This window comes from Pristis pectinata, chromosome 10, assembly GCF_009764475.1.
Source record: "Pristis pectinata isolate sPriPec2 chromosome 10, sPriPec2.1.pri, whole genome shotgun sequence".
Taxonomy (NCBI): Eukaryota; Metazoa; Chordata; class Chondrichthyes; order Rhinopristiformes; family Pristidae; genus Pristis; species Pristis pectinata.
This window is the reverse complement of record NC_067414.1, coordinates 36660194-36679129: the sequence shown is the minus strand read 5'-3', so window position 1 is coordinate 36679129 and position 18936 is coordinate 36660194. Positions and strand designations below refer to the sequence as shown.

The 18936-nt window shown below is 39.8% G+C and overlaps 1 protein-coding gene across 1 annotated transcript in view; it reads left to right on the top strand.

Annotated features, from left to right (window-relative positions):
* Positions 1-18936, top strand: part of LOC127575191 (PC3-like endoprotease variant B) — a 452025-nt gene that overhangs the window by 168882 nt on the left and 264207 nt on the right. The window contains exon 5 of the mRNA XM_052024893.1: positions 2440-2553. Coding sequence (XP_051880853.1) covers positions 2440-2553 — 114 coding nt within the window. The remainder of the gene's footprint in view (positions 1-2439; positions 2554-18936) is intronic.

Below are 18936 nucleotides of genomic sequence, written 5' to 3'. Positions count from 1 at the left end.
CAATGCAAGTAGACAATAAAGTACAAGGTCATAACAAGGTAGACTGTGAGGTCAAGAGTCCATATTATCATAGTGATAGCGATGATAGGGTTGATGGAGTTCCAAGTCAGGATGATGCGCAACTTGGAGGGAAAGCTGCAGATGGTGGTGTTCCTATATTGCCCTTGTCTTTCTTGGTGGCTGACGTCTCTTGTTTGGGGGGTGCAGTCAGAGTAGTCTGGGCAAGTGACTGCAGTGCATTTTGTTAATGGTATGCACTATAGTCACCATGTGCCAATGGTGGAGTAAATGAGTGTTTATGGTGGTGGATGGGATGCTAGCCAAGAGACCTGTTTGTCCTTGATGATGTCAAGCTACTTGAATGTTGTTGGAGTTGTATTCATTCAGGTAAGGTGAGAGTATTCTGTCACACTCCTTATTTGTGCCATGCAGATGGTGGAAAGGCTTAAGAGGAGTTCAGAGGTGAGTCATTCGCTGCAGGAAAACCAGCCTCTGCCCTGCTTCTGTAGCCACAATATTACTGTATATGTGGTTGGTCCAGTTGGGTTTTTGGACAATGGTGAACCTGAGGATGTTGATGATGGGAGACTTGGTAACTGGAATCCCATTGAATATCAAGAATGAATGATTAGATGTTCGCTTGTTGGAAATGGTCATCGCCTGACACCACTGTGGTCCAAATCTTGTTTGTTTCAAATCTGCCCATGTCTGAATGTTGTCCAGGTTCACAAATGTTGTCATGGACCTCTCTGTTTGCTGAGAAGTTGCAAATGAAGTTGAACACTGTGCAATCATTAGCAAACAGCCCCACCTCTGACCTTATGATGGAACAGAGGTCATTGATGTAGAAGATGAGGATATTTGAGCCTAGGACATTATCCTGAGGAACTCCTGTAGTAATGTCCTGGGATGACTGACCTCCAACAACCGCAATCTTCTTCCTTTGTGTGAAGGGCAACTCCAACCATTTCTCCTTTAGTTCAATTTTCCAGGGCTCCTTAGACCCAACTGTCCAGGCAAAACCTAAACTACACAAAGATGACCAGAATATTGGAAAGTAAGTGCCTTTTCAATGTACTGTTAGTGACATTTTCCAAAACTTTGCTAATGATTGAGAGTAGACTGATTGGACAGTGATTAGCCATATTAGATTTATTCTCCTTTTAATGAACATTCCAGGGAAATTCTCCACAGACTCAAAGTAGATGCCAGTATTACAATTCAGTTGAATGTGGTTGTGAATGTTACAGCCTTGTTTTTTGCATTTACTTACTCAGCACCAGCACTACTGAGCATGAAATGTCCTTGGGGCCTCCTCCTCCTTCACCTAGTGGTGCATCCAGGGAGGGAGAGAGCTGCCACGTGACCTCCAGCACTTTCTCTTCTTATGTATTGCAGTGTACAGCATTCAAGTCTGGAACACACTGATGCATGCATTGCAGCTAGCTGGTGGTTCTGTACAGACTTGCTAGCTTGCATTCAGCGCAGTCTGGCTCAGTTTCTGCATTTTCCATTTGAGTAACTTTGAAATAGGTGCAATAATGATGTCGTTTTCTCAGAGATGGCATTCAACTGATAGTTCCCTCAGGGAAAATGAACCAAGGTTGCCTTCTCAAAGTAGCCATGCAGACTGCAATTTATATGGAGGCATGTGTCTTCATCCCAAAATGTATTTCAAGTATATATTCATATAAGTACACATTGAGTGATAAGGCCAACATCCAAATGGGCTTAGTAGTATCAGAGATGAGTCACTTCTACAAGGGTAAAGGTTGGGGACCAAACTCCCACAGGCTTAACAGTTTCTTATGTTGGTGAGCATTTCTCATTCTGCTTTATTGTAATCTGTTCTGATAAGTGCACAATACTCTCTGCATCAACTTAAACACAATGACATGATTCAGTACTTTCTCTGATTTGCTATAACACATGAAAAGTAGCACTGGAAATCACCCTAATTCAGAAATTAGTCAGCAACCTTTTGCATCACTTTTATTTGTCAGCACTCTTATCTCATTGTACCACTCCTAAAGATTATTTATCGGGCGTTTAGCTCACCCTTTGTACAATATGACATTCTGACATTGATGGTATGGACAACTTATTGGACCCTTTTGTGAATACCACACATTTGCTGAAACCTTTATAATTGACCTAATGGGAGAAATTAATGAGCAAAAGTAGGACAAGCAAAGTAAACACATCCAAGCCATTTCCTCTCAGTGTTCTCGGCTTCCTTATATCTTAGCATGGTCTTTTTCTCCCCTGATATATTAGCTGAAGTACCCAACATAATTAATATATCATAACAGCTGGCTCCTTTACACAGGGCCTGAATAGCTGATTGTTTATTGCCAAGTTAACCATTTTATTTATTAGAATTGTAAAGTAAATGATCTTTCATTAAATCTTCACATCAAATCTGTTTTCCTTATGCAGTCCTGATCTAAGCTGGAGAGATGTACAACACCTGATTGCAAAAACTGCAAAGATACCCAACCCTTCCCTACCTGGCTGGCACATCAATGGTGGAGGTTACCATGTCCACCACAGGTACCTCTATCTTTAGTTTACATTGAAATGGAAACAATTGTTATTTGGATTAATTTTATTCAGAGATTCTTATTGCTTGGCTTTTTACAATTATTTGTTTTGAGAGGCCTGCTCAAATGTCTGGATACTTTGGTTTATTCTGATAAAATGACCATAGTACGAAATATGTTACAGTCTGGAGGAAATCAGGATGTTAGATCTTCAAATGATCACTTAAGGATTATTAACTTGATTGCACACAATCTTTTATAGTAAAGGCATTGACTTATAAAGGTGTTACATTCTGGAAAAATGTTTCATTCAATGAATATTCATGAATGAAAAAGGCATTTTCTGTTACTTTCAATGTAAAAACTCGGATTATCTTCCAGGACTCAAGAATCTCATTCAAGGAAACCTAAGCACTTAAAAATTGCATCATTAAAACTATCTAAAATAATGACAAATCATCTTGTTAATAAATAAATCTTCAAAACACTAATTAAAAGCATATACATTGTACACGATATATTTTTCCAAGGTACTCAACAAGTGAAACATATAAGATCTCTCTCTCTATCTCTCCTTCAGTTCTTGTTGACCTACTCTTTTCCCTCATGCCTCTTGATATCTCTCTCTCTGGTCTGGCTTTTTGTGCCTCTCTTCCCTAGCTCTGTATATTGCTTTCCCCCTTTCTAGCCACCTGTTTCCTCTGCTGATCTGCCATGAAACCAATACTCCACCCACTCTCTCTTCCCCAGTGCCCACTCCCTTCATCCACCTTTCCAATTTTCTCCACAACCCCCCACTCCCTCTTTCAAACCTCCCATTCCTCTTCCCACACCACCACTCTCTTCCCGTATCTTCTTTGCCATTCTCCCTCTTGTCTCTACACCTCACCCTTTTTCCCACCCCAATCTTTTCCTCTCACCTCCTGCATCTTCCCATTCACTCTCTTTCTACACTCAGCCTTTCTTTTCAATACATCCCCTCCCTTCCCCTTTCCTCTGGCACCCCCTGTTCTTTTAGGCAGCTGTGAGTCAAATAGATTGCAATGTTTGTTGGCATGACCGAGTAACTGTATAAAAAAAGGGATTTCAATTGCCATTTACTACAAACATTAAGCATTATTCCTAATTGAGAATAAGCCTCATAAATTGACAATGCATGTCTTAAAGAATCTATTGTAGTAAAAGTTTGTAAATGGAGCATTTGCAACTCTAACTCTTTGACAGGGTATTTTAGTCCCAGTAGTTTTGCAATTACTTTGTTTCTTAATTAAGAAGAAAAAAATAAACAACAAAAAATATCATGCTTCATGAAGTAGAAAAACTGTTACAACTTTGGCATTTGAAAGTTTGACAAGATGTACACAGTCACCATCGGTGTCAGACACACAGAAGTATTAGTCACAAAGAAAATGTAATCTATTAAAACTTGTTTATGGGAGGTTCTGTAAAAAAAACATTGGTTGCAACCCAAAATTTATTGATCAGCCCCACAAAGATATGCAAAGCTGTGTTTCTTTTAAAATGATGGATTATTTCTTGCATTTATATGATTTTAAATGCTTCAAGAACTTTCAGTGCAAGGTCAATTGTTTTCTGTTTAACTCATTTTGATCCTTGCACTCCATTTGAGAAGGATATTGGTGTATGTGAACAAATTCAGATCTACATTGTCAGATCAGGTTTTGAAGGTGGATCCTGATTTAGAGAGCTAAGACCTTTTACTTAGTGCCTACTTATTATGAAACAAGGAGGCCATTTATCCTGGCAAGTCCATGGTGGCTCCCTGCAGAGCAATCTCATCACTCCCATTTCCCCATTCCTTCTTTCCTGCAGTGCTTCAGCTTTTTCTCTCTCACTAGCTCATCAACACCCCTTTAATTATTATGTCACTTGCGTGCACTGAGGGATAATTTACAACAAATAATCATTCAACCAGAACTTCTTTTGGACATGGGAGGGAACCAGAGCATCCAATGGAAAGCCACATGGAAAAATGTCAAAACGCCACACAGACAGCATGAGAAATCAGGCTCAAAGTTGGGTCCTTGGAATTACGAGGCAGCAGCACTAACTGCTGCAGCACCATGCCTCCCCAGTGGAAGAGAGTGGGGTGGGGGGGGGAAGTGGTGGGGAAAGGAGTGAGATGTGGGGAACAGAAGTAGGTCATAGCCCAGGGTTCACAGCAGGATGGGGGAGAGGGACAGTTAAGAGAGGTGGAAAGACAGAGCGAGAGCCAGGAAAGAGAGAAGGTCGGGGGAGAGATCAGTGTTTGCTACTCTGCATGCTTTCAACTTCCATTGGAGTCTTGGATGGAGCCAGAAGGTGTTCAGGACCAACAGGTGCAATTTGCTGTCCTCAGCTTAAGACCACAATGAAAACAAAATAGCTCTTAAACGCCTGTGTGCCTCATACAAAACCATTTACCTTCAGCATGGCAGAACAATATAATTTAATCCTCTCAATACATTTACAAAGGAATAAACAAACCTAAGTGATATCTGTAATGGGCATAAAAGGCTTTTATAGAGTGACTGAGATCTAAGCAGATTTAAAAAGCATAAGTAACAGAAGTGGAAATTAAATTGAAACATATTATATTTGACTAGTTAATTGTACTTGGTTGTGTGCTTTTTTAAGGTATTTAACACCTTTTCCACTGGAAGGTGTGTAAAGGCTTAACACAATTCCTACATCAATAAAATAATCATGGCTAACAGCCAGTGCTGAGCACTGAAATCAATCTGCTTACAAAAGGGCACAGACATTATTAAAAACTGTCTGACAAAGCAGACACAGTGCAAAATTTGCATCAACCCATGCTCGCTTTGTCCCTTTAAAGCAAGCAGAGGGGCTTAACATGTTTTGAGACCTCTAATTTACATGTTCAAAGGGCTAATGTTTGTTTACCCTGAACATTTTAAAAACATTAGCTTCACCTTTTCAGAGAGATCAGACATGCAGCATAGTGGGTAGAAATCTAATTTGTTCCTCAAAAAAAAGAAGTGGGGTGGACCAATTTCTCCACAGAATTGGAAATATACAATGTTGCAAATTAGAACATAGAACAGTACAGGCCCTTCAGCCCACGATGTTGTGCCAACCTATATAAACCTGCTCCACGATCAATCTAACACTTCCCTCCTACACAGCCTGGAACCCTCCATTTTTCTTACATCCATATGCCTTTAGAGTCTAAGGCACATGTACAGAGTATAGGCTGTAAGAGTCGTTTAAATGTCCCTATTATATCAGCCTCTACCACCACCCCTGGCAGTGAGTTCCAGACACCCACCAGTCTCTGTGTAAAAAAAAACTACCTCTGACATCTCTCATAAACTTTCCTCCATTCACCTTAAATGGATGTCATCTGTTAATGGCCATTGTCACCCTGGGAAAAAGCTGACTGGCCACTCTTGTTTATGCCTCTCATAATCTTATACACTTCTATCAAGCTGCCTCTCATCCTCCTACGCTCCAAAGAAAAAAGCCCCATGATCGCTCAACCTATCCTCATAAGACATGTTCTCCAATCCAGGCAGCATCCCGGTAAATCTGCTCTGCACCCTCCCTAAAGCTTCCACATCCTTCCTATAAAGAGGCGACCAGAACTGAACACAAAAGTGTGGTCTAACCAGAGTTCTACAGAGCTGCAAAATTACCTCACAGCTCTTGAATTCAATTCCCTGACCAATGAAGGCCAGCATACCATACGCCTTCTTAACCACCCAATTAACTTGCGCACCAACCTTGAGGGATCTATGGACTTGGACCCCAAGATCCCTCTGTTCCTCCACACTGCGAAGAATTCTGCCATTAACCTTGTACTCTGCCTTCAAGTTCAATCTTCCAAAGTGTATCACTTCACACTTCTCTGGATTGAACTCCATCTGCCATTTCTCAGCCCAGTTCTGCATCCTGTCTATATCTCATTGTAATCTATGACAACCTTCTACACTATCCACAACACTACTAACATTCATATCATCTGCAAGTTTCCATCCCTCCACTTCATCATCCAAGTCATTTGTAAAAATCACAAAGAGCAGGGGTCCCAGAACAGATCCCGGCAGAACACCACTGGTCACCAACCTCCAGGCAGAATATGTTCCATCTCCTACCACCCTCTGCTTTCTGTGCGCAAGCCAATTCTGAATCCATGTAGCCAAGTTTCCATGGATCCCATGCCTCATGACTTTCTGGATGAGCCTACCATGGGGAACCTTGTCAAACACCTTACTAAAGGTGTTAGGTGGCTAGACCACACTCAGAGTACTGTGTCTAGTTCTGGTTGCCTCATTATGGGAAGGATGTGGAAACATTTAAAGGGTGCAGAGGAGATTTACCAGGATGCTGCTGGGTTTAGAGAGTATGCATTATGAGGAGAGACTAAGGGAGCTAGGGCTTTACTCTTTGGAAAGGAGGAGGATGAGAGGAGACATGATAGAGGTATACGAAATATTAAGAGGAATAGATAGAGTAGACAGCCAGCACCTCTTTCCCAGGTCACCAATGCTCAATACAAAACAGCATGGCTTTAAAGTAATGGGTGGGAAGTTCAAGGGAGATATCAGAGGGAGGTTTTTTACCCAGAGAGTGGTTGGGGCATGCAATGCGCTGCCTGGGGCAGTGGTGGAGACAGGTACATTGGGCAAATTCAAGAGATTGCTAGATAAGCATATGGAGGAATTTAAAATAGAGCGATATGTGGAGGGAAGGGGTTAGATAGTCTTAGGCAAGGTTTGAAGGTCGGCACAACATTGTGGGCCAAAGGGCCTGTATTGTGCTGTACTATTCTATGATTCTATAAAATCCATATACACCACATCCACCGCTTTACCTTCATCAATTTGTTTTGTCACCTCCTCAAAAAACTCAATTAGGCTCGTAAGGCACAACCTGCCCCTCACAAAGCCATGCTGACTATCCCTAATAAGACTATGCTTCTCCAAATGCTCATAAATCCTGTCCCTAAGAATCCTCTCCAATAGTTTGCCCACCACTGACGTAAGACTCACTGGTCTATATTTCCCAGAATTATCCCTGTTACCTTTCTTGAACAACAGAACAACATTTACTATCCTCCAATCCTCTGGTACCACTCCTGAGGCCAGGGAGGTTGCAAAGATCATCGTCAACACCCCAGCAATCCTCTTCCCTCGCTTCCTGTAAGAACCTGGGGTATATCCCATCTGGCCCCGGGGACTTATCTATCTTAATGTTTTTCAGAAGCTCCAACACTGCCTCTTTCTTAACACTGACATGCTCCAGCACATTGCTCTGTTCTACGCTGACCTCACATTCATCTAAGTCCCTCTCCCTGGTGAATACTGAAGTAAAGTATTCATTAAGGGCCTCCTCTACCTCCTCCACCTCCAATCACATGTTTCCCCCTTTATATCAGAGTGATCCTACCCTCACTCTAGTCATCCTCCTGTTCCTCATGTATGTGTAGAACTTCCTGGGGTTTTCCTCATTTCTACTCACCAAGGCCTTCTCATGTCCCCTTCTAACTCTACTAAGTCCCTTCTTAAGCTCTTTCCTGGCTACCTTACGACTCTCAAAAGCCCTGTCTGATTTTTCCTTCCTAAACCTTAAGTCCGCTTCCTTCTTCCTCTCGACTAAATGTTCCACCTCTCTTGTCAACCATGGTTCCTTCACCCTACCATCCTTTCCCCTTCTCAGTGGGACAAACTTATCCAGAACCCCATGCAAGTGGTCCCTAAACAACCTCCATGTTTCTGCTGTGCATTTCCCTGAAAACATCTGTTCTCAATTTATTCTCCCAAGTTCCTACCTAATACCATTGTAATTAGCCCTCCCCCAATTAAATGCTCTCCTGCTTCGTTTGCTCCTATCCTTGTTCTTGGCTACACTAAAGGTCAGTGAGTTGTGGTCACCATCTCCGAAATGCTCACTCACTGACCAGGTTCATTGCCCACTACTAGATCCAGTATGGCTTTAATGGCTTAGTTTATTTCCAGTAAATTAGAAATTAGAGGGATCTTCTAAAAATGAATCATTATTTATCCATTCTTGTCAGAAAAAACACTTGGAGATTCAGGTGAGACATTTCATAAAGGTTTAATTTAGAATCTGTTTAAGAATTCACACAAAGCAAAATAATGCAGAGGTTAGGTAATTAAAACAAAGGTGGTTATCATTAGACACACGGCTGGTCATTTTCTATTCACAAGTAGAGAAATTCCTGTTCTGCCAAGAAGGTGAATGCTTCACAGATTGTATTAGCTTTCTTTCAACTGATAGCCGATCTAACTCTGCATATTTTCTTAAAATTATTCAATAAAATTTCCCAGTCCAATTTTTCCACTAAACCCATGGTGCAATGTTGTATATTGCAATGACAACATGCCAATGGCTGTGGTACTATCGCATCACAAAAATACTTTTGTTGCAGTGATTATCATGACCTAATAACGTGAAGTTGATCCAGGTCTTCCCGTTGACACTTCTCCTTTAACAAAAAAGGCCACTTATTTTGATAGATTGTTGCTGTTTGTCAAATGTCAGAATGCTCCTCTAGCTGAGATGTTGCATTGAAAATGATTCACAAGCAGTTATAGAGAAAGTAATATTACTTCATGAAAATGGCTGATGGCAAACTCATGGACAAACAATCTAACATCATGGGATGCTTTCTTCAAAATAAAACAGTCTCCATTTAGTACCCAGTGAATCATTGTTTATGTTTATTTTGGGTGCATTTTTATCTTTTTGAAAAGTTCTGTGATTAGTAAAATCAGAACTAGGGAATTAAGTTTAAAAAAAAACATAAAAGTGACATGTGACCTGCAAGTATTTCAATAAATTGGAAACTGAATTATGAAACTAGCACAGGACTGTGACGCCTGGACAAGACATAAGACAATTTGCCACATATTGCACATTAGCTGTGATTAACACTTGTCCTTTAACTTTTGTTGTAGTTTCTTTTAAATCTGGAGACCTTTCTGACATTAAAATTAAGTCACTGCAGCATAAAGTGGTAACAACACAACATGCCGCAATTAGATTTGCTGAAATCGGAGCACAAGATGCTGGAAATACTCAGCAGGTCAAAAGAGGGCTGATCCTGGCACTTGTGTTATGGATTAACTCATCTTCTGATTGCTGCGAGTTTTCACTGATGTGTTCAGTGTTTTGCTGGTCTCCTGATCCTGGGGCTTAAAAAACAAGTCATCAGGATGAGAGTTTTCCAGTTCTGGGGTGAGTGTCCTCTTGCACCTGATTTCAAGTAGGTTAAAGCAATAGAGGCAGAAAGAATCATGAAAATGGAACAGACCCCACACGGCCATTTCCACCCCCTCTCTGCACCCCCACAACCATCAATATTAGCATAAGTCCTACCCATACCTTTCCCACCAGATACAGTGTTGGAGGAAGTGAGGCAGTGCTAGGAAAAGCTCTGCATTAGTGCCTGTAATGGAATGCATAGATTGAAGATTGTAATATCCATAGGTTGGAGGGAAAAATCTGTCAATTAAATGGAAAGTTTAGCTCTTTGTGATAATACATGCAAACTGTTGTGGAGAGAGTCAGTTTCCTGAACTTGGATAGATGTTGTGGGAAGAGATGGTCTCCAAACCCATCATCTCTCCTTTATCTGGTTCCACCTATCACCTACCAGCCTCTGTCTCAACACACCCCATCTCCCTCTCCCACCTGGCTCCATCTGCCCATCATCCCCCCTCATCTGGTCCCACCTATCATCTAGCAGTCTCTGTCTCACCCCTCCCTTTCACTTCCATGTACTGCCCATCTTCCCCCTGCAGCCAATATAATCAAAGACACGTCCTACCCTAGACATTTTCCCTTCTCCTCCCTCCCATAGGGCAGAATATAAAGAAGCGTGCAAGCACATACCACCATGCTCAAGGACAGCTTCTATCCCATTGTTATAAGACTATTGAATGGACTTCTTGTATGATAAGCTGGGCTCTTGACCTCACAATCTATCTCATCATGGCCCTGCACCTTATTGTCTGCCGGCACTGCACTTTCTCCGTAACTGTAACACCATATTCTGTATTCTATTATTGCTTTTCCCTTATACTACCTCGATATACTGATGTGATAAAAATTATCTTTCTGGACGGCATGCAAAACAAAGTTTTTCACTATACCTCGGTACACGTGACAAAAATAAACCAATCCAACTCTCAGTCCTGATGTACGGTCTCAACCCAAAACATTGACGATCCCTTTGCTCCACACCCTCTGAGTTCTACCTGCAGTTTGTTTTTTGCTGCAGATGGATGTTGTGGATTGAAGAAGGGTTAATGCTGAATGATGGAAATTGGACAATGGGAGTATGCTGGGTGACAGTGTTTCTAAATGCTATGTTAATAAGTGGATTATAACGCAATACAGTCTGATAATAAGGAGCTTTTCTGTATTACAGCACATAATTATATATGAGCACAAACATTTGTGAAGAAGTTTGCTTTCGGGCCATAGGACCTAACCAACCTCCTTCAGAAAAAAATTGAAAAAAAGTCAAAAATCTTCAAAGGCTGGGAGAATGGTCATTCACATACTAATTCAAAGATTCAATTCTTGTGCTGCTTTATGATTTTCTTTGAAGGTTCACTCCTTCTTCCTGAAAGGGTGCAGTAAGCCAAGCATCTTGAGTGTTCAAATGAGATGTGGTATTAAGAAGTTTTCTGAACCTCAGTATGACATGAATCTACATAAATAAACGGCCAGAGCCTTTGAAAGTGTCCTGCCTCGCCCACTTGAATTACAGTAAAGCTACTTATTCTGAAACAAATTAACTTACATGTTCTTTGTATTGACGCAGACCTCACAAGAGTTGAGATTCCTCATTATTTACCAATGAGAAAAATCAGTTTGATTTCTACAACCTGGGCTGTGAAAATCTATCACCCTTCTATTAAACTTGACACGTATAACAGAATTATGGTGTAAGGGTCAGATTTGTAAGATCCTATTTCTGCATTACTTTCCCTCGGACTTTGCTGGAGTCTCCATTTGCTCCAAGCAGGGTTACCAGTACAAAGAGATGACCATGATTGTGACACCACCAGGCAAGAAATTTTCCATCCAAACTGGATGAATATTGGGTAAGGACAGGACATGGTCTAACTTGATGACCCTTGTAGATGAATAACTTAACAAATAGAGTAATCCACTGAGAAGGTGCAGTTTGCAGGCATGGCTAAATGTTTCATGCATTGATTAGAATCATAGTTCAATACATTATCAATAGCCTGTTTGCATGTGTGAGTGAGTGAATGCATGTGAAAGAATATTGAACAGGAAGGATTGATACAAATGGAATAAATTTAAAAAAAGAATTGATAGTAATTTAACATTGATGCAGAATTTCAGAAAGATTTAGAATAAATAGACAATTTAAGATTTCCACAACACGAAGAGTCCATGTGGTCCATTTTATCCATGCAAGTTCTTTAACAGAGTAATTGAAAACTAAACCCCACTTTTCCCCTCCTGATTGTTTTGCATTTGGGTGTTAAGTTTCCCATGGTGTAGACTTTGCCATGGCTTCCACCTGTTACAGAGACCAGCAGCATTCAAATGCTCCCTTTTGTAAAGAAATTGATTTTGTTCTCCCAACATTTTTCCTCCCTCACATGTGATCAGATGGTAGTGTCATTAAAATCAACTCAGTGGATCATTCTGACAGACAAATTCATATTCTAGCATGCTAAGAAATCTCTTTTAACATTCCCTTTAGATCCCTTTTAAGATGAGCATAAATTTATGCTCAGTTACTTCTCGTGACCAATTGAAACATTCTATCAACTTAGGAACTTTCTATCCATGGACAATTACAATTTATTTTTGGTGTTGGCTGAGAGAGTCTCATATGTTATTTGATGTATGGTAATCACAACTGTTAACTGTTGTTAATGTTATCTGTAATGTCTGTAGGTCCTTGTATATTGCTGTTCAGTAAAGCAATAGAAGTTCTAAACAAACATCCTTCATTGAAGGTAAACATCGTTCGATCAGCAACAGTGGCTCGTGCAACAATGTATCAAAAGTCATACCAACCACATGGTACACAGTTCTTAAAATACACAGACAATGCACTTCAATATCCACCCATCAGAAATCTCAATTGTACTAATAGGTAGGAATGCATGCTAATACCTCTATCTTGGCTCCATTCTTTTTTTGTTTAAAACATACTGTCTTCACAGTTGAGCTCAGGGAATCATGGACAGAGACTTTCATAATCTGCATATCTTTGTAACACATGGATATCATGTTTTCTTACCACATCGCTGGGGAATATGTAGATTTTTTTTATTTTTAGAATACGGGTTTTTTTTCCATATTTTAAGACAGATAATTGAAAATGAGACAAATGTTTGCTATTTAACCCTCGGGCTCTCAATAATCAGGCTGTGATCTTTGGATTTAGAATGCTGTCTGGACCTCTCAAATGCAATACAGTAGAGCCTTATCATTCCTTCTGAACCGTCCATTATTTTGTATTTATTGGTTATTGGGCCACTTATCACACAGAGTTTGCACAGCAGGGAACTGGGATAAATGCCAGTTTTCTTTTCTGTGTTGCTTGATCCAAGACAACAAATAAATCTCCAGTCCTTCTTCACAACTCCTTTACTAAAGCATATGGTCTCGATAGGAACGTGGCATTTAGTACGTTGTATGAGAAAATCTCATGAAAAGGCATTCTTTAAATCAGTGGTATCACCAGGAATTTTTAGGAAAATTATTTTGGGTTTGCCTTTTAATTTTATTTAACAGTGTTATCTTATGATTTTGAAATTAATAATTGATGTGGAACATAGACTTAAGTTATACAATGTGCTACTATTTAAAAAAATTAAATCATTGGACCTTTGCTTAATTGGGACCCATGTGTTTTTCTGGATCCCTTCATTCATTCTAGATTGAATCTAATATTGAGTGAGCAGTTGATGATGACTTGATTCTGCTCAGGGTCTGTGGGTCCTGAAATGGCTAATAAGGCCAATATGGTACCTGCAGACTCTGCTGCAAGTTGGTCAGGAGGTCCTTGATGGGGACAGGTGCATGAGTAGTTTGGATTCTCGGTGTTGGTGGAGAGATAAACTATATCCAGTGCTACCATCTCAAATATGAGCAGTTTTCCTTCTGCTGTATATGCTGGGCCTCTGTATGTTCCTGACAAATGGATGAGGTTCTCCGTGCCAAGCTGAATGTTCCTTCTCCATTTTGAACAGCCATGGACCAGACACTCCTACAAGTTGGTGGGACTACTACACACTTTCTCAAAGAGAGTTTGAGAACATTCTGAAATGGTTTCCACCCTCCAACTGATAATCTCTTGCCATTCAAATTAAACAACTTGTGTAATACTATCAAATATTCCATGACACTGGTCTCCACAGATCAGAAGGTGTATCACTACATTTTAAAAGTATAATACAAAGGCATTAAAATATGTAATGTAAAATGTACCATTAGGTTGTTAAAGTCCAAAGTACAGCTGTGCATAACTCCATGTGTTTTGTAAGAACACAAAGGACAATTTCTGTGATTTCCTGGACCACTTAAGCTGAATGGATAGGTCATAATGTCAAGGTCAAATTGCCTTAATTTTGTAACATTATTTTAAGTATTACACAGAAGTTCATGTTTTTTATTGTGTGTGTATTAAAATTAGTAAAAAAAAACACGCACTTTAGAGAAGTCACTACAAAAAGGATAAGTCATTCTGCACAAATGTGGTTAAAATGCTTAAATGCTGCAGGGAAGGTCTGATATCTCAGCACCATTAGCTCATTTGAATGCCACTTTGAAATGCTGCTTCTCAGTTGCTGACTTTCTTAGTGATGAAAACTCTGACCCTGACGATGCATACTGTTCTTTTGGGCTGAAAATGAGATCTGGCATTTAATTTCAAGGTCTCAGCCACCAATCTGTCAAAAGTCTTCATTTTCCGAGTGCCCACTAGAACTGCTGACGCTCACAGCCAACTCTGAGCGCTTTCATCTTTCACTGGCAATAAACATGTCGCACTGGTGGGGTGAAGTGCAATCTGGAATTAAATTTACTGCACATAAAATATGGTGCTACTTTTATTGGTTCAAATACATGCCACTCATAATTTATTTGCAGTTGCCAGACTTACATAAAGTGAGAGTGTTTTTGGATTCTCGGTGTTGGTGGAGAGATAAACTATATCCAGTGCTTACGTCTCAAATATAAGCAGTTTTCTTTTTTACCAGGACACATCTTGCGTGCTTGAAATGTTGACTTGTGATTTCTGAGACGTGTTTTCTGGAAAAAAAAATGATGTCTTTATTTTTGTCGATTATTTTAAAATTCATACATCCAATGAAGTGGCCAAAGAAATATTTGATACTGTACCTAGTCTGCATGATATCAAAAAGTACATTCTTTCGAGGAATTTGAGAATCTCTGTGAAGCCAATAATTTTTATTGAAGTAATATGACTAGACTTTGTCTTAGGAGATGTCCATAGAATTTGTTAAGTTTCTTCCATTTCTGAAAAAGAAAAAGTAGAACCCAATTTTAAGTCACACAACAAAGCATTTCTGAGGCAACAGTGGCCAAAGTCAGATAACTTGCTGTATAAGTCATATTGGCACTCATGACAGTGTCCTTCAGACAGACAACTACAATTGCTTGCCTGTTTGTAAGGACAGTCCTCTTTATCAGGCAAACAAGGTCCCAGTGATAACCACTGGGAGCCTGATTATGATGTTGTGGTGCTCATGGATTGAATTTCCCCTGTGCTCACTCAGACTGCTTGTACCTGGCATTAATGTAAGTAAAAGGTTCCAAATCATTTTTAGGATTTAACTTTAATGGGGGCAAGAGAAGCAGGCGTAAAATACATGAAATCAGTTTCTCCACCCCTCCCCCCACATTCCACTCCTCAACACCTCAACCCCACCCTCCCCCAAGTTCTATACCCTGTCTCCAATTGGTCTGTATGTACCCAGCGCTGTGCTAAAGAGGCCAGAGACTCAAAATTGCTCCTGCCTCATTGCTAGCCCACAGGCAGGCTGTCAACATGCTCCAGTGGTCACTCAACCAAAGGTCAAAATCAACTTGTCGCTGTTTAAAGACATGCAGACGTAATGTAACTAAAAATACATCTGACGAAGGTCTCCAATCTGAAACAATGACTCCATTTCTCTTTCCACAGATGTGGCCTGACCTGCTGAATATTTCCAGCATTCTCTGTTTTTGTTTTAGATTTCCAGCATCTGTAGTTTTTTTCTTATTTTCACTTAAAAATATATCTTCTTTTATTTCCAACTTTGTGCTTGTATTTGCACTTATTACCACAGGAAAAAGAATTTTGGCACATGACAAAGGTGAATGCTGGTATAATCGCTGATGCGGGAAAACCCTCATGATATATACACACTTTGGCATCCGTTTTCCCAGTCGATTACACTTTATTTAAAATGTATACTGATGCAGACTGATGTTATACTGATGCATCCCGATTAAAATGTGTTTGATGTGTTTAATCATTTAAACTGTATCCCATGTTAGGATCAGCAGCAACAGAATAGAAATCAACATAAACAACACTGACAAGACTATAAAAAGTCAGAAAATGGTAGTTTAAGTAACAGTAGGCATTTTTACAGCACAGTTTAACTAAATGCATTCCTGAAGCCCTCTTGATTCTAATTTTTAGTCATTTTGCTCAGTGTTAATATGGTGACAACTCACTGTATTTTTAAAAAGCATCATCAGGTCAGAACGATCTCTTTAAGCACATTTTGAACTGGGAGAATATTCAGATTGAGAGAGATGTATTTCTTGCTAAACCTGCTGTTTTTTTCAATGCCGATACTATGTTAGAAGTAGCCGTTGCTAGGTCTTCTTCTATACGGTATCACTGTCATTACGTGCCACATAATGGGGGTGTGAAAAAGAAATGATGAATTTACAAAACATGATTGATAATTTGTTAAAAAATCTTTTTAAAATAGTTCAACTGAAGTTTTATAAAAAGCAGTATTTTGGTGCTGAGTATCTTTAAACGAAGGCTTTGAAACTTTTATTTAATTTGCTTTCCTCACTGCTGACTGGTCCCAGTCATATTTGTTGCATCATAGTGCAGGCTTTCTTGTGCCTTATACTATTTTGATAACCTTCCTCAAACTCAGCTCATAACCTGGGTTTGATCCTGAGCTCAGGTACTGACTCCGAGGCATTTGTACATTCTCTCCATGACCGCATGGTGTTCTACCGAGTGCTCCAGTTCCTTCACACATCCCAAAGCCAAGCCAATAGGTTTGATGGCAACTGTAAATTACTCCTTAGTGTAGGTAAGTGGTAAAAGAGCCAAAGGGGGTTCTTGGCATGTGGGAGAGAGAATAAGTTGCAGAGCTACAGGGAAAAAAGGGAGGGGACCAGGACTGAAGAGATTGCTCTGTTGGAATTCACCTGATGGTCTGAATGACATCTGCCCATGCTAAACTATGTAAGTAAGTAAGTAAACTAATGCCTTGTGCCATTCACCAAATGTATGGCTAACTTGACCAGAACTTTCTCATTGCTGCTGTCTAACTGTTTGTTCTCCATCTGGAGAAGAATTTTGCCTATGCTTTGACAGTGAACTCGAGATCAGAATTCACCATCTGTGAGACTACAAATGCCAGGCTATATTTTACCAATTAATGGCACAGTAGGTTGCACTTCCACCCACTGTGCCACCTGCCTGCCTCCAATCTTTCTATTTTAATGCTTTTACCATTCCATATATACAAAGATAAAGAATGCAATGTTCTTAGCCATGGAAACATGATGCAAAATCTTGACAGATGGATTTAATAAGACTTTCAAAAATCATCTGCATGTAAATTAGGACAGTTGATAGGACAGAATTTGCTTGGCTGTTGTAGCTGCTTACATTTGAATTAAAATCAGAGAGAACCATTCCATGCATTTCCTTAGCCCAGCCAGAGGCATGTGCCCTCCATATGCATGGCATCAGGATTTGAAAAATTTCAGGGTTTAGTTGGAGAAAAACCTTTCTCTCACCAATGTTTTCATCTCCTCAGGATCTTAATTTTTTTTGTGAGACAGTAGTTCCAAACATGCATCAGATACCTTGCCCCAGTGTCATTATTAGTCAAATGTAAGTTACATAATGTTTGCCGCTGCAGTTGGTCATCAGAGGAATTAGAGTCAAGTACAACCTTGTCCTCATCCATTGTCCACACACAAGTACTTCCACCCATTAAGCCCTCTTGCCCAGTGTGGCTCAGCCACATATTCCAGTTATCACTTTGAGGCAGTACTTAATTATTGTGGAGCCTACAGTATATGGTTAAACAACATCCTTGCTAATGGTATTAAAATGTTTAAAGATTATTTTAAAATCCAACAATCTCTCATGAGACTTATCGAAATTCTGTCTACATTGGTTGCACTTGTTCTGCAGTTCACGGTAAGTGACAACAATAATGATCTCACACCATTTGCAGTGCACTGTCAGTCTAGAAATTTCATCCTGCAGTTTTTGTAAAAATTCTTATTTAACCATTTCAGGTTGTGGAGATGAGAGTTGACCCTTAAACTGCTGAATGTTCATTATAGTTTCATATATTCCACTTTGCATGAATGCCCCATAAGGTTGTTTATGCTGTGAATAATACAATGGTAAGCATGCTTACATCAGATTAATTAGCAATTTGTCAATCTGTTTAAATTTCTGTTTCTGTTTAACTTTCTTGAGTGAAAGCTGATGAGACTTATAGGATCCAATGCACCAATGCATGTTTACTTTTTGATCATCTGAAAGTCTATTGGACATGACTTGAAATCAAACTATTACCAAGTTTGTTAATTGTGGATCAGCCATCTTGTTTTATTAGTTCTGCTCAGAACTTATGTTGAGCTATAACAGTGAACTGTTGTGTTTATCCAAGCATAGGGATATAGGTATCAAGTACTGCAATACACTTTATTTTACTTTCTGTCACTTGGGTCAAGTGTGGAGTGGCCAGATGTAAAGTAAAGCTCCATTTATTCTGCTTAACTATGTGCCTTAACCTCCAATCTCAGAAGAGCATTTCCTCCTGCACCACTGTGATATTTTCCATTTCCTGCAGCAGCTATTCTGACAGTCTCTGTGAATGAGATTGCCAATTTAGTGGTGTCACAGGATACTTACCAGAATATCAACTTGCAAAATGGTGTTGCAGGGAAGTACTTCAAATAATGTGGCCCAGCTAGGATCATTTCAAATAGGAAAACCACATAGAAGTGAGCCAGCAAGCAGGAAAACAGATAAAATGTTACCATCCAAGTACAGATCAGATACAGTGAATAAGAATTCCTCTGCAATGCAGCCCAACAGAATGGACAGAAGATTCAGTCTGAG